Source organism: Amblyraja radiata, chromosome 29 (genome assembly GCF_010909765.2).
Source record: "Amblyraja radiata isolate CabotCenter1 chromosome 29, sAmbRad1.1.pri, whole genome shotgun sequence".
NCBI lineage: Eukaryota > Metazoa > Chordata > Chondrichthyes > Rajiformes > Rajidae > Amblyraja > Amblyraja radiata.
This window is the reverse complement of record NC_045984.1, coordinates 28,370,121-28,396,579: the sequence shown is the minus strand read 5'-3', so window position 1 is coordinate 28,396,579 and position 26,459 is coordinate 28,370,121. Positions and strand designations below refer to the sequence as shown.

The following is a 26,459-nucleotide window of genomic DNA, read 5'->3' as shown; positions in this document are numbered from 1 at the left end:
GTTTCTTCTTCCCTCTCACAAGCACAAGCTTTCAGCAGCTGCCGAGCTTTGCAATTTGTCTGAATTTCTCCAGAACGCAGCAGATGGAATCAGCAAAGCGGCTGCTCAACTTGTCCCCCCGTCCGAGACTTCCTCTTCGTGCTTGCGGCATGAGTCATAGATCCCCAGGGCTCCGGCAACAACAAAAAAAACCCAAGCAATTCTTCATGTGGCCCCCCGACCCCGGCCTCTATTCACCCTGACCCCCGTATCTCCAATAGAAAGAGTAAATCAACCAGAGAATCGCATCGGAATTTCACATCCTCCACACACACACAGAACATGTTATTTATCTCAACGCAATAAAAAATGAACCGCAGATGCTGGTTTGTCCCTAACAGTGGCTGGATTGTCGTTCTGGATTCTCCCACAAAGGGAGGGAGACATCCTTCAGGATCCTAGTCAGAATCAGACACAGAATAACATTTGAATGGCCAAGTATGGTATACATACAGGGAGTTTGACTTGGTGCTTTGCTCGCACTTGGTTTAAAGCACGATTTACAGCAGACAATCACAAATAAAACATTATGTGAAAATAAGATGAAAATTAGGGCAGTCACGGTGGCCCGTACAGCGGTAGAGTCGCTGCCTTACAACGAATGCAGTGCCGGAGACCCGGGTTCGATCCCGACTGCGCGTGCCGTCTGTACGGAGTTTGTACGTTCTCCCCGTGACCTGCGTGGGTTTTCTCTGGGATCTCCGGTTTCCTCCCACACTCCAAAGGCGTACAGGTTTGTAGGTTAATTGGCTCGGTATAAATGTAAAAATTGTCCCTGGTGGGTGTAGGATAAGTGTTAATATGCGGGGATCGCTGGTCGGCGCGGACCCGGTGGGCTGAAGGGTTTTGGCTGTAGAGTGTTGAGCTTTAATGCAAGTCACTCCTCACTGTCTTTCTCAGTCTCCTTTCTTCTCCACACTTTTGTGACTGTTGTGAGTTTTATCTTTCTCCAGAAAGGTGCCCGGAGGTGGCGTCTGCCCAAGATTCTATTACCATTGAACATTGAAAATATTCGCGCACACACGAATATTAACTGTTTTGTTCTGAAATCGATGGGTTCCCCCAGTGGAAAGGTGGTTTACGGGTGGTCAGTGTCTCGGTCTTGTCTGTGTAGGAAGGAACTGCAGGCGCTGGTTTACACTGAAGATAGACACAAAATGCTGGAGTAACTCAGAGGGTCAAGCAGCATCTCTGGAGAAAATGATGTAACTCAGTGGGTCAAGCAATATCTCTGGAGTTAATGGACAAGTGACGTTTCAGGTCAAGACCCTTCTTCAGTCTCCCAACCCGAATCTCCAGAGATGTTGCCGGACACGCTGAGTTACTCTAGCGTTGTACGTTTATCCATGTTATTTATTTTGTCTGATCAATACTGCACATGCTCAAACTCCAGAATCTCTTTAAATTAATTCTTGGGCAAGGGGCGCCACTAGCCGGTAAAGAACCTGTTGGCCATCCTTCATTGTCAAGTCAAGTCAAGTCACTTTTATTTATATAGCACATTTAAAAACCAACTCTTGTTGGCCAAAGTGCTTTACATTGGTGTAAAAATAGTATAACAAACAAACTACATACATACATATCGCCCTCGCTCAGAGGACGTCAAAAAAGGCTTGGGAGTAGAGATGAGTTTTAAGTCTCGACTTAAAAGAGTCGATGGAGGGGGCAGTTCTGATGGGAAGGGGGATGATGCTGTTCCACAGTCTAGGAGCTGCAACCGCAAAGGTGCGGTCGCCCCTGAGCTTATGCCTAGACGTAAGCTCAGTTACTAGACGGTTACTGGATGTTCAGTAAGCCCAAGTCGGCCGATTTGAAGGACCTGGAGGTGGTGCTCCTACAAAAGTGGTAGTAAACCGTCACACAGCCTGGGTGGTGAACGCACGCCAACAATGCTGCTCCTTAACCCTACTCTCCTGCCTTCTCCCCATATCCCCTTCACACCCTTGCTAATCAACAAGTTGACAATCTCCACTTTAAAAATGACCCCATGACTTGGCCTCCACAGATCCACAGATTCACCACCCCCGACTAAAGTAATCCCTCCCCATCTCCTTTCTGAAGGTATAGGAAGGAACCGCAGATGCTGGTTCACATCGAAGACACAGACACAAAATGCTGGAGCAACTCGGCGGGACAGGTAGCATCTCTGGATGGAAGGAATGGGCGACGTTTCAAGTCGAGACCCTTCTTCAGACCCAACCCGAAACGTCACCCATTCCTTTTATTCAGAGATGCTGCCTATCCCGCCGAGTCCTCCAGCATTTTGTGTCAATCCTTTCTGAAGGTGCACCATTTTATTCTAAGGTTGGTGCCCTCTGGGTTTTAGGCTGGTGGACACTTCCTCTCCGCGTCCACTCTATCCTGGCCTTTCACTATTCGGTAACAGTATTCGGCTTATACTCGCTAGAATTTAGGAGATTGAGGGGAGATCTTATAGAAACTTACAAAATTCTTAAGGGGTTGGACAGGCTAGATGCAGGAAGATTGTTCCCGACGTTGGGGAAGTCCAGGACAAGGGGTCACAGCTTAAGGATAAGGGGGAAATCCTTTAAGACCGAGATGAGAAAAAAAAATTTCACACAGAGAGTGGTGAATCTCTGGAACTCTCTGCCACAGAGGGTAGTTGAGTCCAGTTCATTGGCTATATTTAAGAGGGAGTTAGATGTGGCCCTTGTGGCTAAAGGGATCAGGGGGTATGGAGAGAAGGCAGGTACAGGATACTGAGTTGGATGATCAGCCATGATCATATTGAATGGCGGTGCAGACTCGAAGGGCCGAATGGCCTACTCCTGCACCTATTTTCTATGTATCTGTGTATCTATCTATTCGGCTATTCAACATTATTCGATAGTATTCACTATATGGAGCATCCTCTGGATAGGTGAGGGTTTTGAGTTGCTGTGCCCACCCATTGACCAGTTGTGAGCTGAGCTGACAATGTTGGAAGGTAGACAAAAGTGCTGGAGCAACTCAGCGGGTGCAGCAGCATCTATGGAGCGAAGGAAATAGGCAACGTTGCCTATTTCCTTCGCTCCATAGATGCTGCTGCACCCGCTGAGTTTCTCCAGCACTTTTGTCCACCGGTGATTTTCCAGCACCTGCAGTTCCTTCTTAAACAAACGACAATGTTGGAACGCTGGTTGGACATTAGCACGAGGCACTGTAGCTAAACATAATCCCGCTCCTGGCCAACATCCACTGGACTCACTCCTACTATCAACGTCCCCCCATAAACACAACTTGTTCCAAAAAGTAGAACTTTGTATTTCTTTTGTCCCAATGAAGGCAGCGTGTTGTGGATGTGGCCCAGTCCATCACACACACAGAACTAACTCTCCAGCACCGACTCTATCTTGCCTCAGGACAACAACCAATATAGTTTAAAAGGGAACTGCAGATGCTGGAATATCGAAGGTACACAAAATTGCTGGGGAAACTCAGCGGGTGCAGCAGCATCTATGGAGCGAAGGAAATAGGCGACGTTTCGGGCCGAAACGTCGCCTATTTCCTTCGCTCCATAGATGCTGCTGCACCCGCTGAGTTTCCCCAGCAATTTTGTGTACCAACAACCAATATAGTTTAGTTTAGATTATGATTATTGTCAGATGTACCGAGGTGCAGCGAAAGGCTTTTCTGTTGCGTGCTATAAGACTACACGTGATTACAATCAAGCCGTCTGCATTGCACATAGAAACATAGAAAATAGGTGCAGGAGTAGGCCATTCGGCCCTTCGAGCCTGCACCGCCATTCAATATGATCATGGCTGATCATCCAACTCAGTATCCTGTACCTGCTTTCTCTCCATACCCCCTGATCCCTTTAGCCACAAGGGCCACTTCTAACTCCCTCTTAAATATAGCCAATGAACTGTGGCCTCAACCACCTTCTGTGGCAGAGAATTCACCACTCTCTGTGTGAAAAATGTTTTTCTCATCTCGGTCCTAAAAGATTTCCCCCTTATCCTTAAACTGTGACCCCTTGTCTTGGACTTCCCCAACCGGGATACAGGATAAAGGGAATAACGTTTCGTGCAAGATAAAGTCCGATTAAAGATACTCCGAGGTTTTCACGGTGAGGTAGATGGTTGGTCAGGACCGCTCTCAAGTTGGTGATAGGATGTTTCAGTTGCCTGATAACAGCCGGGAAGAAACTGTCCCTGAATCTTGATTTTAAGAAAGATGCTGGAAAAATCGAAGGTAGACAAAAATGCTGGAGAAACTCAGCGGGTGAGGCAGCATCTATGGAGCAAAGGAATAAGTGACGTTTCGGGTCGACACCCTTCTTCGGACTCTCTGTTGACTTCTGCTCCATTTTCATTTGCCCCTTTATTTCTCTCCCCTCTCCCTCTCCCATCTGGCAAAAGGTACAGAAGTGTGAAAACGCACACCTCCAGATTCAGGGACAGTTTCTTCCCAGCTGTTATCAGGCAACTGAATCATCCCACCACAACCAGAGAGCAGTCCTGAACTACTATCTACCTCATTGGTGGCCCTCGGACTATCCTTGATCGGACTTTGCTGGCTTTACCTTGCACTAAATGTTATTCCCTAATCCTGTATCTGTACACTGTGGGCGGCTCGATTGTAATCACTGTCTTTCCGCTGACTGGATAACACGCAACAAAAACTTTTCACTGTACCTCGGTACACGTGACAATAAATTAAACTGTAAACCTGACTCAATCATATATTTATCTATCTCCAAAGATAGACACAAAGTGCTGGAGTAACTCAGGCAGCATCTCTGGAAAGAAGGAATGGGTGACGTTTCGTGTCGAGACCTTTCTTCAGACTTGTCTCCACTTCTAATGATCCATCATCCGAGGCAGAGAATTCCAGATCTGCTGTCTGTGTGGTGTTGGAAGGCTGATCCTATGACAATAGACAATAGGTGCAGGAGTAGGCCATTCGACCCTTCGAGCCATTCAATGTGATCATGGCTGATCATCCCCAATCAGTACCCGCCGTTCCTGCCTTCTCCCCATATCCCCTCACTCCACTATCTTTAAGAACCCTATCGAGCTCTCTCTTGAAAGCATCCAGAGAACCTGCCTCCACTACCCTCTGAGGCAGAGAATTCCACAGACTCACAACTCTGTGTGAAAAACTGTTTCCTCATCTCCGTTCTAAATGGCTTACCCCTTATTCTTAAAATGTGGCCCCTGGTTCTGGACTCCCCCAACATCGGGAACATGTTTCCTGCCTCTAGCGTGTCCAAACCCTTAATAATCTTATATGTCTCAATAAGATCCCCTCTCATCCTAAACTCCAGAGTGTACAAGCCCAGCCGCTCCATTCTCTCAGCATATGACAGTCCCGCCATCCCGGGAATTAACCTTGTAAACCTACCCTGTGATCGAATGACCAGCTGGTTTTCACTGGGAACTCCAGTTCCTCTCCATGACCCAAAGGCATGTTGTTCGGTCGGCTAAGTGACCACTGTAGATTGTTTCCAATGCGAAGGTATCTGGTAGAATTCCGGGATAATGGGTGAAGTGTGGGATGAATGGGTTACGGGGGAAAACCAATGGGGAAATGAATTTCCGGAGAGAGCTGCCACGGACTCGATGGACTAAAGTTCCTTCTTTCTCTGTCATCCCGGAAACGTGGAAATAAACGTATCTTTCTTTGCGTGTGTAGAAAGGAACTGCAGACGCTGGTTTACACCGAAGAGAGACACAAAGTGCTGGAGTAACTCAGGCGGGTCAGGCAGCTTCTCTGGGGGAAAAGGAATGGGGGACGTTTTGGGGCGAGACCCTTCTTCACTCTGAACCGGCACCTAATCTTTCTCCCAACTGACTACAAATGGGATTCTGCAAAATCCAAGCCATGTGGTTACAGTTATACAGTACATAAACAGGCAGTGAATGAAGTCAGTGTAGGTACTGAGTTCCACATTTTTTTTTTGACCACTTCCACAAAAAAGATATTTCAAAAAATGTTTGACTTAAATATGGCTCCAAACATAACGGTCAATATGCCAGATAGAAATTGCGTTCATAGAAACTGAACAATGAAACAGTTTGTAATCTGGGCAATAATTCCAGGCCATTGCCACCGTGCATTAGTGCGGAGTTGTGCAGCGCTGGTGGCCTGGCGTTGATGGAGAGAAGAATCTGCAGCAAAGCAGAGGTTGTAGCATCGTGCACACTGGGTAGTCATTCCAGAAATGTCAAGAAAGCTGAAGGAAGTCTGGTGGAATGACTCATATTTCTGCAATGATTGGTTTTTGCTCAACTTTAAGACGTTTGAGGAGGAACTAAAGCGGCCTCGCGCAGACGCCCTTTTGCGGCACAGTGGCGCAGCGGTAGAGTTGCTGCCGCACAGTGCGCTTGCAGCGCCGGAGACCCAGGTTCGATCCTGACTACGGGGTTTGTACGTTCTCCCCGTGACCGCGTGGGTTTTCTCCGAGATCTTCGGTTTCCTCCCACACTCTAATGCGGCTTTTTCACGGGGCGACTTGACGCAAGATGTAACCAGAGTGAAGTGGTCGTGGTCTAGCACGATATCACACGATATAACGGGGGGTAGATAAAGAGTTCCCACGGTACTCGGCATTTCTGTTATTTGTGCGAGTGACTTGTCCGTCTCCCGAGCTTTCCCGTTAAATCTTGAATGAACATTGTGAAGTGTTGTTAAATCATCACGTGGCACAAATGATGTCACTTTTTTTTCACACACTATAAATATCCTCCCTTGGTTGAATTGGCTCATTTGGAGACATGTTTTACTGTGTATGTGGGAGACACAGATGGACTGAGCACAGTACCTCGGTCTTACTGTGTGTGGGAGAGGGGGAGAAAGAGATGTACACTCACAGAGGCAGAGTCTCTCAGCCTGTGTAAGAGGGAGGGAGGGAGAGAGAGAGAGAGAGGCACACACAAGGTGGATGTGAAATCTCACCTGCCTGTTTCAGTGACAGACACCCGCCGCCAGTAAATGAAGACACCCCCATCTGTCTCCCCCTCCTCTCCCTCGACTCCCCCACCTTTCCCTCCCAACTCCAGTCCCGTCCCGACCCCCTGGGAAACTGAATAGAGCAACAATCAACTGCTGCCTGTGCGCTGATATGACAATAAAGGCTACTTTACTTTACTTTACTTTACTGAGTTAAAGAGTTCCCACAGTAGACTGTAAAACTGGGACCATGGTTCTGGACTCCCCCAACATCGGGAACATTCTTCCTGCATCTAGCCTGTCCAATCCCGTAGATACTGATTAGACCGGTATCTATTTATTTACTTTATTAATGATTTCAATTAAATATTGGGAACATCAGGCCGCAAACGTTATTTCTTGAGTGTTAGTGCTGGACTTTGACTCGACCTTCCTAGTTAGCCGGCGCCTGAGACTGAGCCAAGCAATGTCCAGACCTGACTTCAACACAAAGTGATGGAGGAACTCAAAGGGTCAGGCTCGTCCAACGCTCTGTGTTTTGCTCGTGATTCCTGCGTCTGCAGTTCCTCGTGTCTACAGACCAGAGTTGCCACTTGACTCCGAGATGACCATCACAGAGCATACGGAAGATAGACACGAAATGCTGGAGTAACACAGCGGGACGGGCAGCATCTCTGGAGAGAAGGAATGTGTGACGTTTCGGTTCGAGACCCTTCTTCAGAGTCTCGTCCCGAAACGTCACCCATTCCGAGGGTCTCGAATGAGGTAGGTAGTAGTTCAGGAATGCTCTGTGGTTTGTGTTAGGATGGTTCAGTTACATAAGTGCTCAAATGTAGGCACCGTTTTCGCAGTGGAAGCTCCGAGACTGTGCAGCGGGCGATTGTCGTGTTGGCTGGGACTCCTGTTATCCATGCAGGGGATTGACCTCAGTCTGAAGAAGGCTCTCGACCCGAAACGCCACCCGTTCCTTCTCTCCAGAGATGCTGCCTGTCCGGCTGAGTTGCTCCAAGCAACTGGTGTCTATCTTCAAAGGACTGACCACCGGGCTGGATGTCGGGGCTGGCGTGTTGCGTTTCACAGACCGAACTGTCCAATTAATGGTAACAGATGGACACTGAGGGAAGTCCCCCCCCCCCCCCCCTCTCTGTTTATCTGCCCTTTCTTTAACTTTTGTGCCTCTATGCAAGTATCTCGCGAGCCATCCCAGACTGCCCATTTCTGCTCCCCCTCGTCTTTAATAACTACATTTCCCTAACAATTACTATCTTTGTTAGTTATAGGAGCAAAATTAGGCCATTCGGTCCATTAAGTCCACTCCGCCATTCAATCGCGACTGATCTATCTCTCCCTCTCAACCACATTCTCTTGCCTTCTCCCCATAACCTCCTGACAGCCGCACTAATCAGGAATGTATCTATCTCTGCCCCTATTCTTCACCCTTTTGACAGTAGTTTTGTTTTATTGGAGACGCGGGAGACAGCGGATGCTGGAATACTGAGCAAAACACGAAATGCTGGAGGAACTCGGTGCATTTGTGTTTAAGAAGGAACTGCAGATGCTGGAAAATCGAAGGTACACAATAATGCTGGAGAAACTCAGCGGGTGCAGCAGCATCTAGGGAGCGAAGGAAGTAGGCAACGTTTCGGGCCGAAACGTTGCCTATTTCCTTCGTTCCATAGATGCTGCTGCACCCGCTGAGTTTCTCCAGCATTTGTGTGTGTGGGTGGGAGTTGGGGGGAGCGGGGGGGGAGAGAGAGAGATAAGGCAGCCTGAAGAAAGGGTCGCCTGTCCATTTCCCTCCGTAGATGCTGCCTGGCCCGCGGAGTTCCTACAGTCTTAGAAACTGCTTTAGACAAAAAGAGACACAAACTGCTGGAGTAAAAAAGCTCAGCAAGTGAGGTACCTGAACACTCAAAAATGAAAAAGAATGAAAATGTGATTATTTCACCTCCCTTCAACTATTTTGTGTTTCAGCATGAGAGGGATTATAACATTAGAGACATTCATCTTGTAGTGATGTGTTAATGAAGAATTGCAGACATCAATCTGATAGTAAAAAATATATTTATTTAACAATGAGGTAAAACAAGCACTTACAATCAAACTGCTCAGTTACTCACCGTTCGCAGGAGTTCCCACGGTACCGGCAAGAGTTATTACGGATATCGCATGGATATCGCACTGGCCACTACGTTCATACAATGTTGCAATGCTCAACCACAAGTGTACAAGTCACTCTTGGAGAAATTCAAACTTTCTTGAATTTTCTCCCGAGTCACCGAGTTACACGATTACCTGCCGTTAGCGCTACGGTGGTCCACGGTGGTCCACGAATGCCGTACTGTTATCGCACGAGGTTCCCACGATGTTAAACTCTGGTTAACTCTTGCGTCAAGTCGCCCCGTGAAAAGGCCGCTTAAAGACGTGCAGGTTTGTAGGTTAATTGGCTTTGTGTAAATGTAAATTGTCCCTACTGTGTGTCGGATAGAGTTAACGTGTGCGGATCGCTGGTCGGTGTGGACTCGGCGGGCCGACGGGTCTGTTTCCGCGCTGTATCTCTAAACTAAAAAAACAATATTTGGTCATAATCCGAATGTATTGGACACAAAGTTAACTCCATGCTGTTCCACCGGGCTCATTCACTGCATATACATTTCAAAAACTTCTGAGGTTTATTCGTCTTCACTGTGCTGATGGATTACCATCAGTACAGATGTCTCCTTCCACGTTTTGTTTAGAGATGCAGCAATGGACACAGGCCCTTCGGCCCACCGAGTCCATGCTGACCCACACACTCGTTCGACCTTATCCCACTCGAGTATCCTACACATTAGGGGCAATTTAGAGAAGCTAATCCACCTAGCAAATTGTGCGTCTTTGGAATTTCGGAGGAAACCGGATAGCCCAGAGAAAACCCGCACGGTCACAGGTAGAACTTGCAAACTCCGCACAGACAGCACACGAGGTCAGGATCGAACCTGGGCGCTGTAAGGCAGCTGCTCTACCACTGCTCCGTGGTTTAGATTATGGCCACGCCCACCGAGGTACAAAGAAATGCTTTTTTGTTGCGTGCTAACCAGTCAGCGGACAAACGTACATGATTACAATCGCAGCGTACAGATACAGGATGGAGGGAATGACGTTTAGTGCAAGATAAAGTCAGGTAAACTGGTGTTGTGGCGACATAGAAATCCTTGCTGAACTCTTGATTGAATTATTGATTTGGTGGTGTGTGCTCACTTCATACAGAAGGGCATAAATAAGCTCCTGCCATCTTTTCTTCCTGTCCCCTCCCCTCCCACCCTGCACACAGAATGAAGAAAGACTGGATAGACTCGGCTTGTACTCGCTAGAATTTAGAAGATTGAGGGGGGATCTTATAGAAACGTACAAAATTCTTCAGGGGTTGGACAGGCTAGATGCAGGAAGATTGTTCCCGATGTTGGGGAAGTCCAGAACAAGGGGTCACAGTTTAAGGATAAGGGGCAAATCTTTTAGGACCGAGATGAGAAAAACATTTTTCACACAGAGAGTGGTGAATCTGTGGAATTCTCTGCCACAGAAGGTAGTTGAGGCCAGTTCATTGGCTATATTTAAGAGGGAGTTAGATGTGGCCCTTGTGGCTAAAGGGATCAGGGGGTATGGAGAGAAGGCAGGTACAGGATACTGAGTTGGATGATCAGACATGATCACATTGAATGGCGGTGCAGGCTCGAAGGGCTGAATGGCCTACTCCTGCACCTATTTTCTATGTCTATGTTTCTATCACCCCGCACACGCCAGCAATCTGATCCCAAACTCTTTTCCCGCAGATCGCTCAGAAATATGATCACCAGAAGGAGGGCGAGCTCCGAGTTTGGATTGAGGGGATCACCGGGAAGCAGATCGGGAACGACTTTCAGAAAGGCCTGAAGGACGGAGTCATCCTTTGCGAGTGAGTACCGTTCCGCCGTCGTGTTCTTGTGGACGCAGGCGATTCCGCAAAGAAAAAAAATCCATCGCAAAAAAAAAAACAAACCCTCCTCACGTGGCCCCATTGCTGCCATTTCCCCAGCAACCACTCCTGATGATGCGTTTAAGAAGGAACTGCAGATGCTGCAAAAATCGAAGGTTGACAAAAATGCTGGAGAAACTCAGCAGGTGAGGCAGCATCTGTGGAGATAGGCAAAACCCTATTCTTCAGAAGGGTTTCGGCCCGAAACGTTGCCTATTTCCTTCGCTCAAATTCTGCAGCTTATTGCACTCCGGGTAATATTGATCTCGAGTCTAGGATTAGAGAGCACAGCCTCAGAATAAAAGGGCGTACCTTTAGAAAGGAGATGCGGAGAAGTTTATTTAGTCAGAGGGTGGTGAATCTTTACAATTCATTGCCACAGAAGGCTGTGGAGGCCAGGTCAGTGGATATATTTAAGGCAGAGATAGATAGATTCTTGATTAGTACAGGTGTTAGGGGTTATGGGGAGAAGGCAGGAGAATGGGGTTGGGTGGGGGGGAGAGATAGATCAGCCATGATTGAATGGTAGAGTAGACTTGATGGGTGAATGGCCTAATTCTTCTCCTATCACTTATGACCTTATGACCTGACCCCAAGCCGTGGGTCGCAGCGGGAGGGGTGATGGATGAGAAGAGCCAGTCAGACTACACACACCTGGCTGCTTTGCCTATCCTCCCACCCACCTCCTCCTCCCATTGTGGCAATTGCCATCAAACTGTTGACTTATTCCAACGGGCTGCAAATATTGACAGGCTGAAGGATCCGGGCTATCGTTTGAAACCCTGTAATCCTCTACGCCAACTAGAAAGGTTGGATGGGGCCTCAGTGGAACATCTCAATTGTTGGCGCCTAAAACGTGGCGACTCTTGTACACTGATGCAATGTGGTCCACTATCTTACAGTCTTCGGGTTTCGACCTGAAACGTCACCTATTCCTTTCTCCAGAGATGCTGCCTGACCCACTGAGTTACTCAAGCTTTTTGGTGTTTATCTTCTCTTATATTTAGTAAGATGGTGCCAGATGTATAGAGAGGTGGTCACTGAATTACATGCAAACTGGACTCACTGTACATGTGACAATAAGGTGGCACTGCCACTGAAAGTCAATATCTCCAGTAATGCACAAGATTCCCAGTGATGCATCTGAAGAAGGGTCTCGACCCGAAACGTCACCCGTTCCTTCTCTCCAGAGATGCTGCCTGTCCCGCTGAGTTACTCCAGCATTTTGTGTCTATCTTCGAACTGTCAGCCAAGGAGCTCACATCTCTGGGGGGAGATTTAACCTGTCATTTTGGTTTAGTTTTAGAGATACAGCGTGGAGACAGGTCCTCTGGCCCTCCGAGTCCGCACCGACCAGCGATCCCCGCACATCAACACTATCCTACACACACCAGGGGCAATATACATTTACACCAAGCCAAATAACCTACAAACCTGTACGTCTTTGGAGTGTGGGGGGATACCAAAGATCTCGGAGAAAACCCACGCGGGTCACGGGGAGAACGTACAAACTCTGCACAGACAGCACCCGTAGTCGGGATCGAACCTGGGTCTCCAGTGCTGCAAAGGCTGTAATGGCCCTGTCCCACTGTACGAGTTCATTCAAGTGCTCTCCCGAGTTAAAACAAAAAATCAAACTCGTGGTAAGCACGTTGAATGTACGTAGTGGGTACGTCGGAAGCTCAGGGAGGTCTCTTAGTGGCTCGTAACGCTAACAGCAGGTACTCGGGAAGACTCGCTAACGGCAGGTAAGCAAGTCTTGACTCGTGAAGATTTTTCAACATGTTGAAAAATGCCCACGAGAGCCCTGAGTACTTACGAGCGGCCATTATCGTAAATCTCAGAGTTCGAATCAGGGCAAACTCTGGAGAACTCTTGAATGAACTGGTACATTGGGACAGGGCTGTAAGGCAGCGACTCTATAGCTGTGCCACCGTGTCTGTCCTCATCTTCTCACCAACTTTGCTCTTGGGCCCCAAGGCAGACCGTGGTAGAATATGGCATTTGCCGCAGTCATTCATGGTGAACCTGATGATGTTTTTATTCCAAGTTGCCCATTGAACATTGACCTCAATGGGCGTACAATGTGGTGCCAACCTTCCCTGGTGAACACGCCCGTTTAATTTTGTACAATTTAAACAGCGTGAGCAATGGGGGCCTTTTGACCCACCAAGTCTGCACAGCCCGTCAGACACCTATCTATACTAAACCTATTTTATCTTCCCCATCCGACAGGCTCATTAACAAAATCAAACCAAACTCTGTAAAGAAAATCAACATGTCCGCTTTAAACTGGCATAAGGTACCTTGTTTATAAAAATGTACATATATGTATTCACTTATTGTACAATATCACATCGTAAAAGAAAGATTATATTGTTTGGTGCATTTTCTGGATTTTACCAGCATTTTTAAATATTCGAATGAAGAAAATTGCAGCTTTAGTTATTATAAATTCTGAGAAAACAGTTCATCCCGCAGTTTAATACGATGACTTCAAGCCCGACCGAGGAATATAAATAAAGGAAATTGATAGTAGACAAAATGCTGGAGAAACTCAGCGGGTGAGGCAGCATCTATGGAGCGAAGGAAATAGGCAACGTTTCGGGTCGAGACCCTTCTTCAGACTGATGTGAGGGTGAGGAGGGGGGACGGGAAGAAGAAAGGAAGAGGTGGAGCCAGTGGGCGGAGGGAGAGCTGAGAAGGGGAGGAGAAAGTAAGGACTACCTGAAATTAGAGAAGTCAATGTTCATACCGCTGGGGTGCAAACTGCCCAAGCGAAATATGAGGTGCTGCTCCTCCAATTTACGGTGGTCCTCGCTCTGGCCATGGAGGAGGCCCAGGACAGAAAGGTCGGATTCGGAATCGGAGTGGGAGGAAATTGATATCTTCTTTCAAACCAAATAAAGTAGTGTCTTTAAGGGCGGCACGGTGGTGCAGCGGTAGAGTTGCTGCCTCGAGACCTGGGTTCGATCCCGATTACGGGTGCTGTCTGAACGGAGTTTGTACGTTCTCCCCGTGACAGCGTGGGTTTTCTCCGAGATCTTCGGTTTCCTTCCACACTCCAAAGACGTACAGGTCGTAGGTTAATTGGTTTGGTATAAATGTAAATTGTCCCTAGTGTGTGTAGGATAGAGTTAAGGGCCTGTCCCACTTACGTGTCCTTGGCACGCGAATTACGTGACCTCGCGGTCGCGTTGAGCAGCCACGGTCCCGCGAAGGTCGGGCGCGATTTCATGCGCCCGCACAGCCGTCTGGAGCGCGTGACGTTTGAAGATGGACACAAAATGCCGGAGTAACTCAGCGGGACCGGTAGCATCTCTGGAGAGAAGCAATGGGTGATGTTTCGGGTAGTGTTAGTGTGCGGGGATCGCGTTAATGTGTGAGGATCGTTGGTAGGTACGGACTCGGTGGGCCGAAGGGCCTGTTTCCGTGCTGTATCTCTAAACTTAACTTAGGTCAAAGTGGAAATAATGCAGAATGTCATCATACTTGGTGAGGTTAAGAACTTTGTTTTTTGTTTGAAACAGCTGGAAAATGTGTCCAATTTTATCAAAGCAATGCAGAATTACGGCATCAAACCACACGACACGTTTGAGGCAAATGATCTTTTTGAGAATGGGAATATGACCCAGGTACAGACAGCACTACTGGCCCTGGCAGGCATGGTGAGTACAGGACTAGCATCCGCTAAAAACAATCGCACTCAAGACCAAAGTCACTGTTTCCTTCAGAATCTCAACAGGTGGCGCAGCGGGAGAGTCACTGCCTCACAGCGCCAGAGTCCCAGGTTCGATCCTGACTACGGGTGCTGTCTGCACACAATTTGAACGTTCTGCCTGTGACCTCGTGGGTTTCCCCCGGGTGTTCCGGTTTCCTCCCACAGTCCATAGACATGCACGTTTAATATGTCAATTGGCTTTGGTAAAATTGTAAATTATCCCTCGTGTGTGTAGGATAGTGCTAGTGTACGGGGTGATCGCTGGTCGGCGTGGACTCGGTGGGCCGAAGGGCCTGTTTCCACGTTGTATCTCTGAACCAAACTAAATTGGAAACATAGAAACATAGAAACATAGAAATTAGGTGCAGGAGTAGGCCATTCGGCCCTTCGAGCCTGCACCGCCATTCAATATGATCATGGCTGATCATCCAACTCAGTATCCCGTACCTGCCTTCTCTCCATACCCTCTGATCCCCTTAGCCACAAGGGCCACATCTAACTCCCTCTTAAATATAGCCAATGAACTGGCCTCGACTACCCTCTGTGGCAGGGAGTTCCAGAGATTCACCACTCTCTGTGTGAAAAAAGTTCTTCTCATCTCGGTTTTAAAGGATTTCCCCCTTATCCTTAAGCTGTGACCCCTTGTCCTGGACTTCCCCAACATCGGGAGCAATCTTCCTGCATCTAGCCTGTCCAACCCCTTAAGAATTTTGTAAGTTTCTATAAGATCCCCTCTCAATCGCCTAAATTCTAGAGAGTATAAACCAAGTCTATCCAGTCTTTCTTCATAAGACAGTCCTGACATCCCAGGAATCAGTCTGGTGAACCTTCTCTGCACTCCCTCTATGGCAATAATGTCCTTCCTCAGATTTGGAGACCAAAACTGTACGCAATACTCCAGGTGTGGTCTCACCAAGACCCTGTACAACTGCAGTAGAACCTCCCTGCTCCTATACTCAAATCCTTTTGCTATGAAAGCTAACATACCATTCGCTTTCTTCACTGCCTGCTGCACCTGCATGCCCACTTTCAATGACTGGTGTACCATGACACCCAGGTCTCGCTGCATCTCCCCTTTTCCTAGTCGGCCACCATTTAGATAATAGTCTGCTTTCCTGTTTTTGCCACCAAAATGGATAACCTCACATTTATCCACATTATACTGCATCTGCCAAACATTTGCCCACTCACCCAGCCTATCCAAGTCACCTTGCAGTCTCCTAGCATCCTCCTCACAGCTAACACTGCCCCCCAGCTTAGTGTCATCCGCAAACTTGGAGATATTGCCTTCAATTCCCTCATCCAGATCATTAATATATATTGTAAATAGCTGGGGTCCCAGCACTGAGCCTTGCGGTACCCCACTAGTCACTGCCTGCCATTGTGAAAAGGACCCGTTTACTCCTACTCTTTGCTTCCTGTTTGCCAGCCAGTTCTCTATCCACATCAATACTGAACCCCCAATGCCGTGTGCTTTAAGTTTGTAAACTAATCTCTTATGTGGGACCTTGTCGAAAGCCTTCTGGAAGTCCAGATACACCACATCCACTGGTTCTCCCCTATCCACGCTACTAGTTACATCCTCGAAAAATTCTATAAGATTCGTCAGACATGATTTACCTTTTGTAAATCCATGCTGACTTTGTCCAATGATTTCACCACTTTCCAAATGTGCAGCTATCCCATCTTTAATAACTGATTCTAGCAGTTTCCCCACTACCGATGTTAGACTAACTGGTCTGTAATTCCCCGTTTTCTCTCTCCCTCCCTTCTTAAAAAGTGGGGTTACGTTTGCTACCCGCCAATCCTCAGGAACTACTCCAGAATCTAAAGAGTTTTGAAAGATTATTACTAATGCATCCACTATTTCTGTAGCTACTTCCTTAAGTACTCTGGGATGCAGCCTATCTGGCCCTGGGGATTTATCGGCCTTTAATCCATTTAATTTACCCAACACCACTTCCCGGCTAACCTGGATTTCACTCAATTCCTCCAACTCCTTTGACCCGCGGTCCCCTGCTATTTCCGGCAGATTATTTATGTCTTCCTTAGTGAAGACGGAACCAAAGTAGTTATTCAATTGGTCCGCCATATCCTTGTTCCCCATGATCAACTCACCCGTTTCTGACTGCAAGGGACCTACATTTGTTTTAACTAATCTCTTTCTTTTCACATATCTATAAAAACTTTTGCAGTCAGTTTTTATGTTCCCTGCCAGTTTTCTTTCATAATCTATTTTTCCTTTCCTAATTAAGCCCTTTGTCCTCCTCTGCTGGTCTCTGAATTTCTCCCAGTCCTCCGGTATGCTGCTTTTTCTGGCTAATTTGTACGCATCATCCTTCGCTTTGATACTATCCCTGATTTCCCTTGTTATCCACGGATGCACTACCTTCCCTGATTTATTCTTTTGCCAAACTGGGATGAACAATTTTTGTAGTTCATCCATGCAGTCTTTAAATGTCTTCCATTGCATATCCACCGTCAACCCTTTTAGAATTAATTGCCAGTCAATCTTGGCCAATTCACGTCTCATACCCTCAAAGTTACCTTTCTTTAAGTTCAGAACCATTGTTTCTGAATTAACAATGTCACTCTCCATCCTAATGAAGAACTCAACCATATTATGGTCACTCTTGCCCAAGGGGGCACGTACAACAAGACTGCTAACTAACCCTTCCTCATTACTCAATACCCAGTCTAAAATAGCCTGCTCTCTCGTTGGTTCATTTACATGTTGATTTAGATAACTATCCCGCATACATTCCAAAAAATCCTCTTCCTCAGCACCCCTGCCAATTTGATTCACCCAATCTATATGTAGATTGAAGTCACCCATTATAACGGTTTTGCCTTTGTCGCACGCATTTCTAATTTCCTGTTTGATACCATCTCCAACTTCACTGTTAGGTGGCCTGTACACAACACCCACCAGCGTTTTCTGCCCCTTAGTGTTTCGCAGCTCTACCCATACCGATTCCACATCCTGCAAACTAATGTCCTTCCTTTCCATTGCGTTAATCTCCTCTCTAATCAGCAACGCTACCCCACCTCCTTTTCCTTTCTCTCTATCCCTCCTGAATATTGAATATCCCTGGATGTTCAGCTCCCAGCCTTGGTCACCCTGGAGCCATGTCTCCGTGATCCCAACTATATCATAGTCATTAATAGCTATCTGCACATTCAACTCATCCACCTTATTACGAATGCTCCTTGCATTGAGACACAAAGCCTTCAGGCTTGTTTTTACAACACTCTTACCCCTTATACAATTTTGTTGAAAAGTGGCCCTTTTTGATTTTTGCCCTGGATTTTCCGGCCTGCCACTTTTACTTTTCACCTTCCTACCTATTGCTTCTACCCTCATTTTACACCCCTCTGTCTCTACGCTCACACATTTAAGAAACCCTTTCCCTTTAACTCCAACCTCCACTAGCCCATTCGACACCCCCACCCCCCTTATTCAGTTTAAAACCACCCGTGTAGCAGTGGCAAACCTGCCTGCCAGAATGCTGGTCCCACACCTGTTAAGATGCAATCCGTCCCTTTTGTACAGTTCCCCCTTACCCCAAAACAGATCCCAGTGATCTAAGAATCTAAATCCCTGCCCCGTGCACCAGTTCCTCAGCCACACGTTCAGGTCCCGTATCTCCCTGTTCCTGCTCTCGCCAGCACGAGGAACTGGAAGCAAACCGGAGATAACAACGCTGGAGGTCCTGCTTTTCAGCATTTTTCCGAGCTCTCTAAAGTCGCGCTGCAGAATATTCATCCCCTTCTTTCCGACATCGTTTGTGCCGACATGCACTACCACTTCCGGATGTTCACCTTCGCCCTTGAGGATTTTCTGCACTCTGTCCGTGACATCCTGGATCCTGGCACCAGGAAGGCAGCACACCATCCTCGCATCCCGTCTGTTGCTGCAGAAACCCCTGTCCGTACCTCTCACAATGGAGTCTCCTACTACAATGGCGTTGCCTGCCTTAGGCCTTTTTGGTTTTGGCTCAACAGCCCTATTCGCATCACAAGCCAGTCCGCCGCCCAGTGTAAACACCTCTTCTGTCCCGACAGCTTCTAAGTGGGTGAACCTGTTCACAAGAGGTACAACACCCGGGGACGTTGGCATTCCATGCTTCCCTCCTGTTCTCACTGTCTCCCACCTTCTCTCTTCCAGTACCTTTGGTGTAACAATCGTACTGTAAGACTTGTCAAGGAACGACTCCGTTTCTCGGACGAACCGGAGGTCATCCACTTGCTTCTCCAGTTCCCCAACACGGCCCTTCAGGAGCTCTACCTGGATGCACTTTTCGCATTTGTAGCAGCCAGAGGCACCAGCGGTGTCCTTGACCTCCCACATACTGCAAGCATCACACTGAATCAGCTTGCCTGACATCTCCTTCTTTCGTCTCTCCCTCTGCAGTGTTTTGCGTAGTCTCCTCTCCTCTCCTCAGCCTCCTCGCCGAAGACTCTCGAGCCAAAGACTCACACTTTTCTCACAGGGCACTTCACTCACAAGGCCGCTCACTCACTGCCGCTCCCTAAGAGCAGTCTTACTTAAATTGACTGATAAATTGCCTGATTTACCTGATCGCCTATCCATTTTCTCCAGAGATGCTGCATGACCCGCTGAGTAAAGGGGCTGTCCCACTGTACGAGATCATTCAAAAGCTCCTCCGAGTTTAAAAAAAAATCAAACTCGTGGTAAGCTTCTTAGCGGCTCGTAACGCTAACGGCAGGTACTCGGGAAATGCGGTAAGCTCGGGAAGGCTCGTGAAGATTTTTCAACATGTTGAAAAATGTCCACGAGAGCCCCGAGTACCTACGAGCGGCTATTACCGTAATTCTCCGAGTTCGAATTAGGGGAAACTCGGGAGAACTCTTGAATTAGCTCGTACAGTGGGACAGCCCCATTACTCCAGCAATGTGTGCCTATCTATGGTATAAACCGGCATCTACAGTCCCTTCTTATTACTGTTTTATCTGATGACATTAATCTGATCATTAATGTTTTATTATTATGAATGTTTAGTGTTTTCTGAGTCATTCGTAACTGTCAATGTGTTGTCATGTTGTTACTTGTGGGTGGAGCACCAAGGCAAATTCCTTGTATATGAATACTTGGCCAATAAACTTACTTACTTACATTCAAGACAAATTAAATGATTGTCTCTGGAGGTGGGTGAGGTCGACGCCACTTTCGATTATTGAAATGTCTTCATTCAGGCAGGAGAGAAGTGTGTGAAACTTTGGGGGAGAATTTGGAAGGAATAGGAATACTTATTGTCATACAATATGTGACTAGGCACACAGTGAGATTCTTTGCATGCATACACAATGTACCGTTGATCATCGGCCTACGATGGGGTTACGTTCCATTAAACCCATCGTAAATCGAAAATATCGTAAGTCGAAAACGCATTTAATACACGTGACCACGTGGCCGGAAGCGATCTGCGGCTCGCTGACGTCGCCAGCTTTTGCACCGTCGTAAATTGGAAACATCGTAAATCGCAGCATCGTAAATCGGGGAGCATCAGTACACAAATGCCGGCCACCAATGGCACTGACAAAGTTACAAAGCACGCCGGCTCCTGTTGAAGACTGGGTTTGTGCCGCCTAGTAGATCAGGAGGGAGTTTCAGCTTCAGTTTAGTTTATTGTCACGAGGTACAGTGAAAAGCTTTTGTTGCGTGCTATCCGGTCAGCAGAAGGACAATACTTCATTACAATCGAGCCGTTTACAGTGCATAGATACACGATATAAAGCAGTCACGTTTAGTGCAGGACAAAGCCAGCAAAGTCCGATCGAAGATAGTCCGAGGGTCACCAATGAGGTAGATAGTAGTTCAGCACTGCTCTCTGGTTGTGGTGGGATGGTTCCTTTCAGTTGCCTAGAGATCAGCTGTATTGCTTGGCAGCAGAGTTGTGGTGAATGTGCAATACAGTAGACAATAGACAATAGGTGTAGGAGTAGGCCATTCGGCCCTTCGAGCCAGCACCGCCATTCAATGTGATCATGGTTGATCATCCACAATCAGTACCCCGTTCCTGCCTTCTCCCCATATCCCCTGACTCCACTATCCCTAAAAGCATCTTGAGAACCGGCCTCCACCGCCCACTGAGACGGAGAATTCCACAGACTCACAACTCTCTGTGTGACAAAGTTTTTTCTCATCTCCGTTCTAAATGGCTTACCCCTTATAGCAGGGAGCAGGGAGGTTCTACTGCAGTTGTACAGGGTCTTGGTGAGACCACACCTGGAGTATTGCGTACAGTTTTGGTCTCCTAATCTGAGGAAAGACATTCTTGCCGTAGAGGGAGTACAGAGAAGGTTCACCAGACTGATTCCTGGGATGTCAGGACTTTCATATGAAGAAAGACTGGATAGACTCGGCTTGTACTCGCCAGAATTTAGAAGATTGAGGGGGGATCATATAGAAACTTACAAAATTCTTAAGGGGTTGGACAGGCTAGATGCAGGAAGATTGTTCCCGATGTTGGGGAAGTCCAGAACAAGGGGTCACAGTTTAAGGATAAGGGGGAAATCTTTCAGGACCGAGATGAGAAAAACATTTTTCACACCGAGAGTGGTGAATCTGTGGAATTCTCTGCCACAGAAGGTAGTTGAGGCCAGTTCATTGGCTATATTTAAGAGGGAGTTAGATGTGGCCCTTGTGGCTAAAGGGATCAGGGGGTATGGAGAGAAGGCAGGTACAGGATACTGAGTTGGATGATCAACAATGATCATATTGAATGGCGGTGCAGGCTCGAAGGGCCGAATGGCCTACTCCTACTCCTGCACCTATTTTCTATGTTTCTATATTTCTATTCTTAAACAATGGCCCATTTGTGACTTGTGAAAAGGGGCAAATGCCTGTTCTATGAGTTTGGCAATTTTTAAACACCATTTTCCTCTTTTTCCAGACCAAAACCAAAGGCATGCAGGCTGGAGTTGACATTGGTGTCAAGTATGCCGACAAGCAGGCACGGTCGTTCGATCAAGAGGTCCTGAATGCAGGGCATTGCGTTATTGGACTTCAGGTATTTATGTTTACTTAAGTTTTGTTCCCCATTGAGAGTTGTACCTGCCTGACCTTCCGCAGAGTGGAGACCGACCGATCGCATTGCTGCCTGGTTCAGTAGCTCGCAATCCCAGGAGCGAAGGTGATCATAAAAATGTGGCGGGCACTGCCCGGCCCACCGCGGGCACTGACCTCCCCACCATCATAAAGGGCAGCCAACATCATCACAGACCCACCACCACTGGCTGTAGATCAGTCAGTACTAGTTGACCTGATCCATGTCATGTTTTACAGCATACCACTGCACACTCAAACAGCGAGACTAAAATGCTGGAGAAACTCAGCGGGTGCAGCAGCATCTATGGAGCGAAGGAAATAGGCAACGTTTCGGGCCGAAACATTCGCTCCATAGATGCTGCCTCGCCCGCTGAGTTTCTCCAGCACTTTTGTCTACCTGCTAATTAACGGCCTGTTACATTTATCATTGTTACTTTATTGAACACATTCATTTGTTCTACATCTCTCTACATCACCGTCTATATCTCTTGTTTCCCTTTCCCCCCCCCCCCGACTCTCAGTCTGAAGAAGGTCTGGTCCTTCACCCGAAACCTTACCTGTCCCTTGTGGTTAGTTCCTGCGGTTGGATGCTTTGTCACATTGTGTTGATGGTTTTGTGTGTGTGTGTGTGTGTGTGTCTCTCTGCTGTCTAGATGGGAACCAATAAATGTGCCAGCCAGCGTGGCATGAGTGCCTATGGAACCAGGCGGCATCTCTATGACCCAAGGACACAAATCCCCACCTCAATGGACCAGTCGACGATCAGTTTACAGATGGGGACCAACAAGGGAGCGAGCCAGGTTGGTGCCGTTTGCCCTCTAACGCCGCTGTGACAATTGTGATGGTAAAGAGTAGATGTCCAATGGCCAACTGCGAATATGAGCACAGATCTGCTCCACGATGTGGTCCAGGGTGTAGGCAGATACTCGCGCCTTGGACACTCGCGCCCAAGGTCCATAGAAACATAGAAACATAGAAAATAGGTGCAGGAGTAGAGGCCATTCGGCCCTTCGAGCCTGCACCGCCATTCAATATGATCATGGCTGATCATCCAACTCAGTATCCTGTACCTGCCTTCTCTTCATACCACCTGATCCCTTTAGCCACAAGGGCCACATCTAACTCCCTCTTAAATATAGCCAATGAACTGGCCTCAACTACCTTCTGTGGCAGAGAGTTCCAGAGATTCACCACTCTCTGTGTGAAAAATGTTTTTCTCATGTCCCACTTTGCCTTGAAAATCCAGGCTGAAGCTCTAGTTGTAATAATAATAATAATACATTTTATTTATGGGTGCCTTTCAAGAGTCTCAAGGACACCTTACAAAAATTGAGCATGTAGAGGAAAAACATGTAAGGGGAATGAAATAAATAGTAGAGACATGACTAGTACACAAAGTAAAGACAGAATTCAATACAAAACACAGTATGAGGCAATTAATGCACAGATGAAAAGGGACGGGGACGTGGGGCTAAGGATAGGCAGAGGTGAAGAGATGGGTCTTGAGGCGGGACTGGAAGATGGTGAGGGACACGGAATTGCGGATCAGTTGGGGGAGGGAGTTCCAGAGCCTGGGAGCTGCCCTGGAGAAGGCTCTGTCCCCAAAACTGCGGAGGTTGGACATGTGGATGGAGAGGAGACCGGCTGATGTGGATCTGAGGGACCGTGAGGGTTGGTAGGGGGAGAGGAGGTCAGTGAGATATGGGGGGGGGGCCAGATGGTGGAGGGCTTTGTAGGTGAGGACCAGGATTTTGTAGGTGATCCGGTGGGAGTTGTAGTGCAGTAGCAGGGTCTCCGGCCCACCGAGCCCACCCCAGCCAGCGATCCCCGCACACTAACACTATCCTACGCACCAGTTTTAGAGGTGCAGCGCAGAAACAGGCCCTTCGGCCCACCGAGTCCTCGCCAACCAGCGATCCCCGCACATTGACACCCTCCTACACACACCAGGGACAATTTTACATTTAGACCCAAGCCAATTAGCCTACAAACCTGTACGTCTTTGGACACCGTGTCAGATGGTGCAGAATACACTCATGCATTATGCATCGGCCCTCCTGTGAGGTCATCAACATTTGTGTAAAGAAAAATGAATAAATAAATACAAGTAAAACATGAATAAAACATGAATAATCATTCTATCATGGCTGATCTACCTCTCCCTTTATTATATTGTTTAAAGAGTGTTTAAGAAGGAACTGCAGATGCGGGAAAATCGAAGGTAGACAAAAGTGCTGGAGAAACTCAGCGGGTGCAGCAGCATCTATGCAGCGAAGGAAATAGGCAACGTTTTGGGCCGAAACCCTTCGGGTTTCGACCCGAAACGTTGCCTATTTCCTTTGGGTTTCGGCCCGAAACGTTATCCTATTTCCTTCGCTCCGTAGATGCTGCTGCACCCGCTGAGTTTCTCCAGCATTTTTGTCTACCTGCTATATTTACATATTCTGTTGTGCTGCTGCAATTAAGAAGTTTGTTGTCCTATCTGGGACATATGGCAATAAAACTCTGTGGACCCCCAACCCCATTCTCCTGCCTTCTCCCCAGTGTCTTTCTGGTTAGCACCCAATCGGAAGATTGAGGGGGGATCTTATAGAAACTTACAACATTCTTAAGGGGTTGGACAGGCTAGATGCAGGAAGATTGTTCCCGATGTTGGGGTAGTCCTGAACAAGGGGTCACAGTTTAAGGATAAGGATAAGGGGGAAATCTTTTAGGACCGAGATGAGGAAAACATTTTTCACACAGAGAGTGGTGAATCTCTGGAAATCTCTGCCACGGAAGATTGGGACGACAGATGGCACAATGGGCTAAGTGTTCGGCTGGCAACCGGAAGGTAGCCGGTTCGAATCCCGCTTGGAGTGCATACTGTCGTTGTGTCCTTGGGCAAGACACTTCACCCACCTTTGCCTGTGTGTGAATGTGTGTGAGTGAATGGTGGTGGTCGGAGGGGCCGTAGGCGCAGATTGGCAGCCACGCTTCCGTCAGTCTGCCCCAGGGCAGCTGTGGCTACAGAAGTAGCTTACCACCACCGAGTGTGACTGAGGAATGAATGAATAATGCGATGTAAAGCGCCTTGAGTATTAGAAAGGCGCTATATAAATCCCATCCATTATTATTATTATTATAGTTGAGGCCACAGTTCATTGGCTATATTTAAGAGGGAGTTAGATGTGGCCCTTGTGGCTGAAGGGATCAGGGGGTATGGAGAGAAGGCAGGTACGGGATACTGAGTTGGATGATCAGCCATGATCATATTGAATGGTGGTGCAGGCTCGAAGGGCCGAATGGCCTACTCCTGCACCTATTTTCTATGTTTCAACAAGTGCTTTTTCACTGTACCTCAGTACACGTTAGACGATTAAACTAAACTAAACTTTCTCCACTTGTGTCCCAGGCTGGGATGACAGCACCGGGCACCCGCAGACCCATTTACGACAAGAAGCTGGGCAACGAGCAGTGCGACAACAGTACGGCCTCGCTGCAGATGGGGAGCAACCAAGGAGCCACCCAGAGTGGCACCAACTTCGGCCTGGGTCGGCAGATCTACGATCCCAAGTATTGCACCAAGACTGAGCAAGGACAGAACGGGGGCCACACCGATTACAATCCAGAGTACGTGCCAGAGCACCCAGGCCAGCAATACTGACCCCGGCACCCCATCGCGGACACTGCAGAGTAACAGCTGGAGTTTATGTGGCCATGTCCCAACTTTCCCCTCTGTCGCAGCGAATGTCTCTGCAACATTTCAAGTATGTTTAAGCCCCTGTCCCACTTAGGAAACCTGAACGGAAATCTCTGGAGACTTTGCGCCCCACCCAAGGTTTCCGTGAGGTTCCTGGAGGTTTTTTGTCAGTCTCCCTACCTGCTTCCACTACCCGCAACCTCCGGCAACCACCTGCAACCTCCGGGAACCGCACGGAAAACTTGGGTGGGGCGCAAAGTCTCCAGAGGTTTCCGTTCAGGTTTCCTAAGTGGGACAGGGGCATTACTCTAGTGATTGTGACCAGAAGCTGATATTAATCTGCCTTCCAAAATCCTCATGTTTGTTTAACTTGCAATACAAACCCTGTAATACAAACCCCGAAAGGAAGACATTTGTTTCCTCCGAAAATATGTTCTTCAAATTTAAAACAAGAACTCTTACTGGCGTTGCCGTGAAGTGGCTGACGTTTGGGGAGGTAGGGGTTAAGGGGGGGGGGGGGGGTATTTGTTGTTTCGTTATTAAGGAGACGGGAGAAAGCAGCGCTTAGTGACGGTGCAATGTTTAGCGATTGTCCTTTCGAGTCTCCAGCCATTGTAACTCGTCCCACAAGAGTGTTCATTTTAAGTGAGAACAGCTTGTTTTTAAGGATTTGTTTTTTTTTAAATCAATAGATATTTCCTCCTTTTTCAACAAAAAGGTTGTGAATGCTCTGGGGCGTGAATGTGTGTGTGTGTGTGGGTGCGTGTGCGTGCGTGCGTGTGTGTCTATGTGTGTGTGTGTGTGTGCATGCGTGTCTATGTATGTGTGCGTGCGTGTCTATGTGTGTGTGCGTGTGTGTGCGTGTGTGTGTGTGTGCGTGTGTGTGTGTGCGTGCGTGTGTGTGCGTGCGTGTGCGTGTGCATGTGTGTGTGTGCGCGCGCGCGTGTGTGTGTGGCAGTTCTCTGCGAGAGAAGGGGCAACGTTTTTTAATGGAGATAGAGTTCGGGGTCAGGCCCAGTGTACGCACAGAATAGGAATCGTTCGACGTGCCCTA

The 26,459-nt window shown here is 47.8% G+C and overlaps 1 protein-coding gene across 1 annotated transcript in view; it reads left to right on the top strand.

Annotated features, from left to right (window-relative positions):
- The window catches only part of cnn2 (calponin 2), a 38,277-nt gene extending 12,799 nt beyond the window's left edge, over window positions 1-25,478 (top strand). The window contains exons 2-7 of the mRNA XM_033047044.1: window positions 10,749-10,870; window positions 13,166-13,232; window positions 14,461-14,598; window positions 21,569-21,685; window positions 22,377-22,523; window positions 25,118-25,478. Of these exons, the coding sequence (XP_032902935.1) occupies window positions 10,749-10,870; window positions 13,166-13,232; window positions 14,461-14,598; window positions 21,569-21,685; window positions 22,377-22,523; window positions 25,118-25,369 (843 nt within the window). The 3' untranslated portion in view covers window positions 25,370-25,478. The remainder of the gene's footprint in view (window positions 1-10,748; window positions 10,871-13,165; window positions 13,233-14,460; window positions 14,599-21,568; window positions 21,686-22,376; window positions 22,524-25,117) is intronic.
- The last annotated feature ends 981 nt before the right edge of the window (window positions 25,479-26,459 follow it).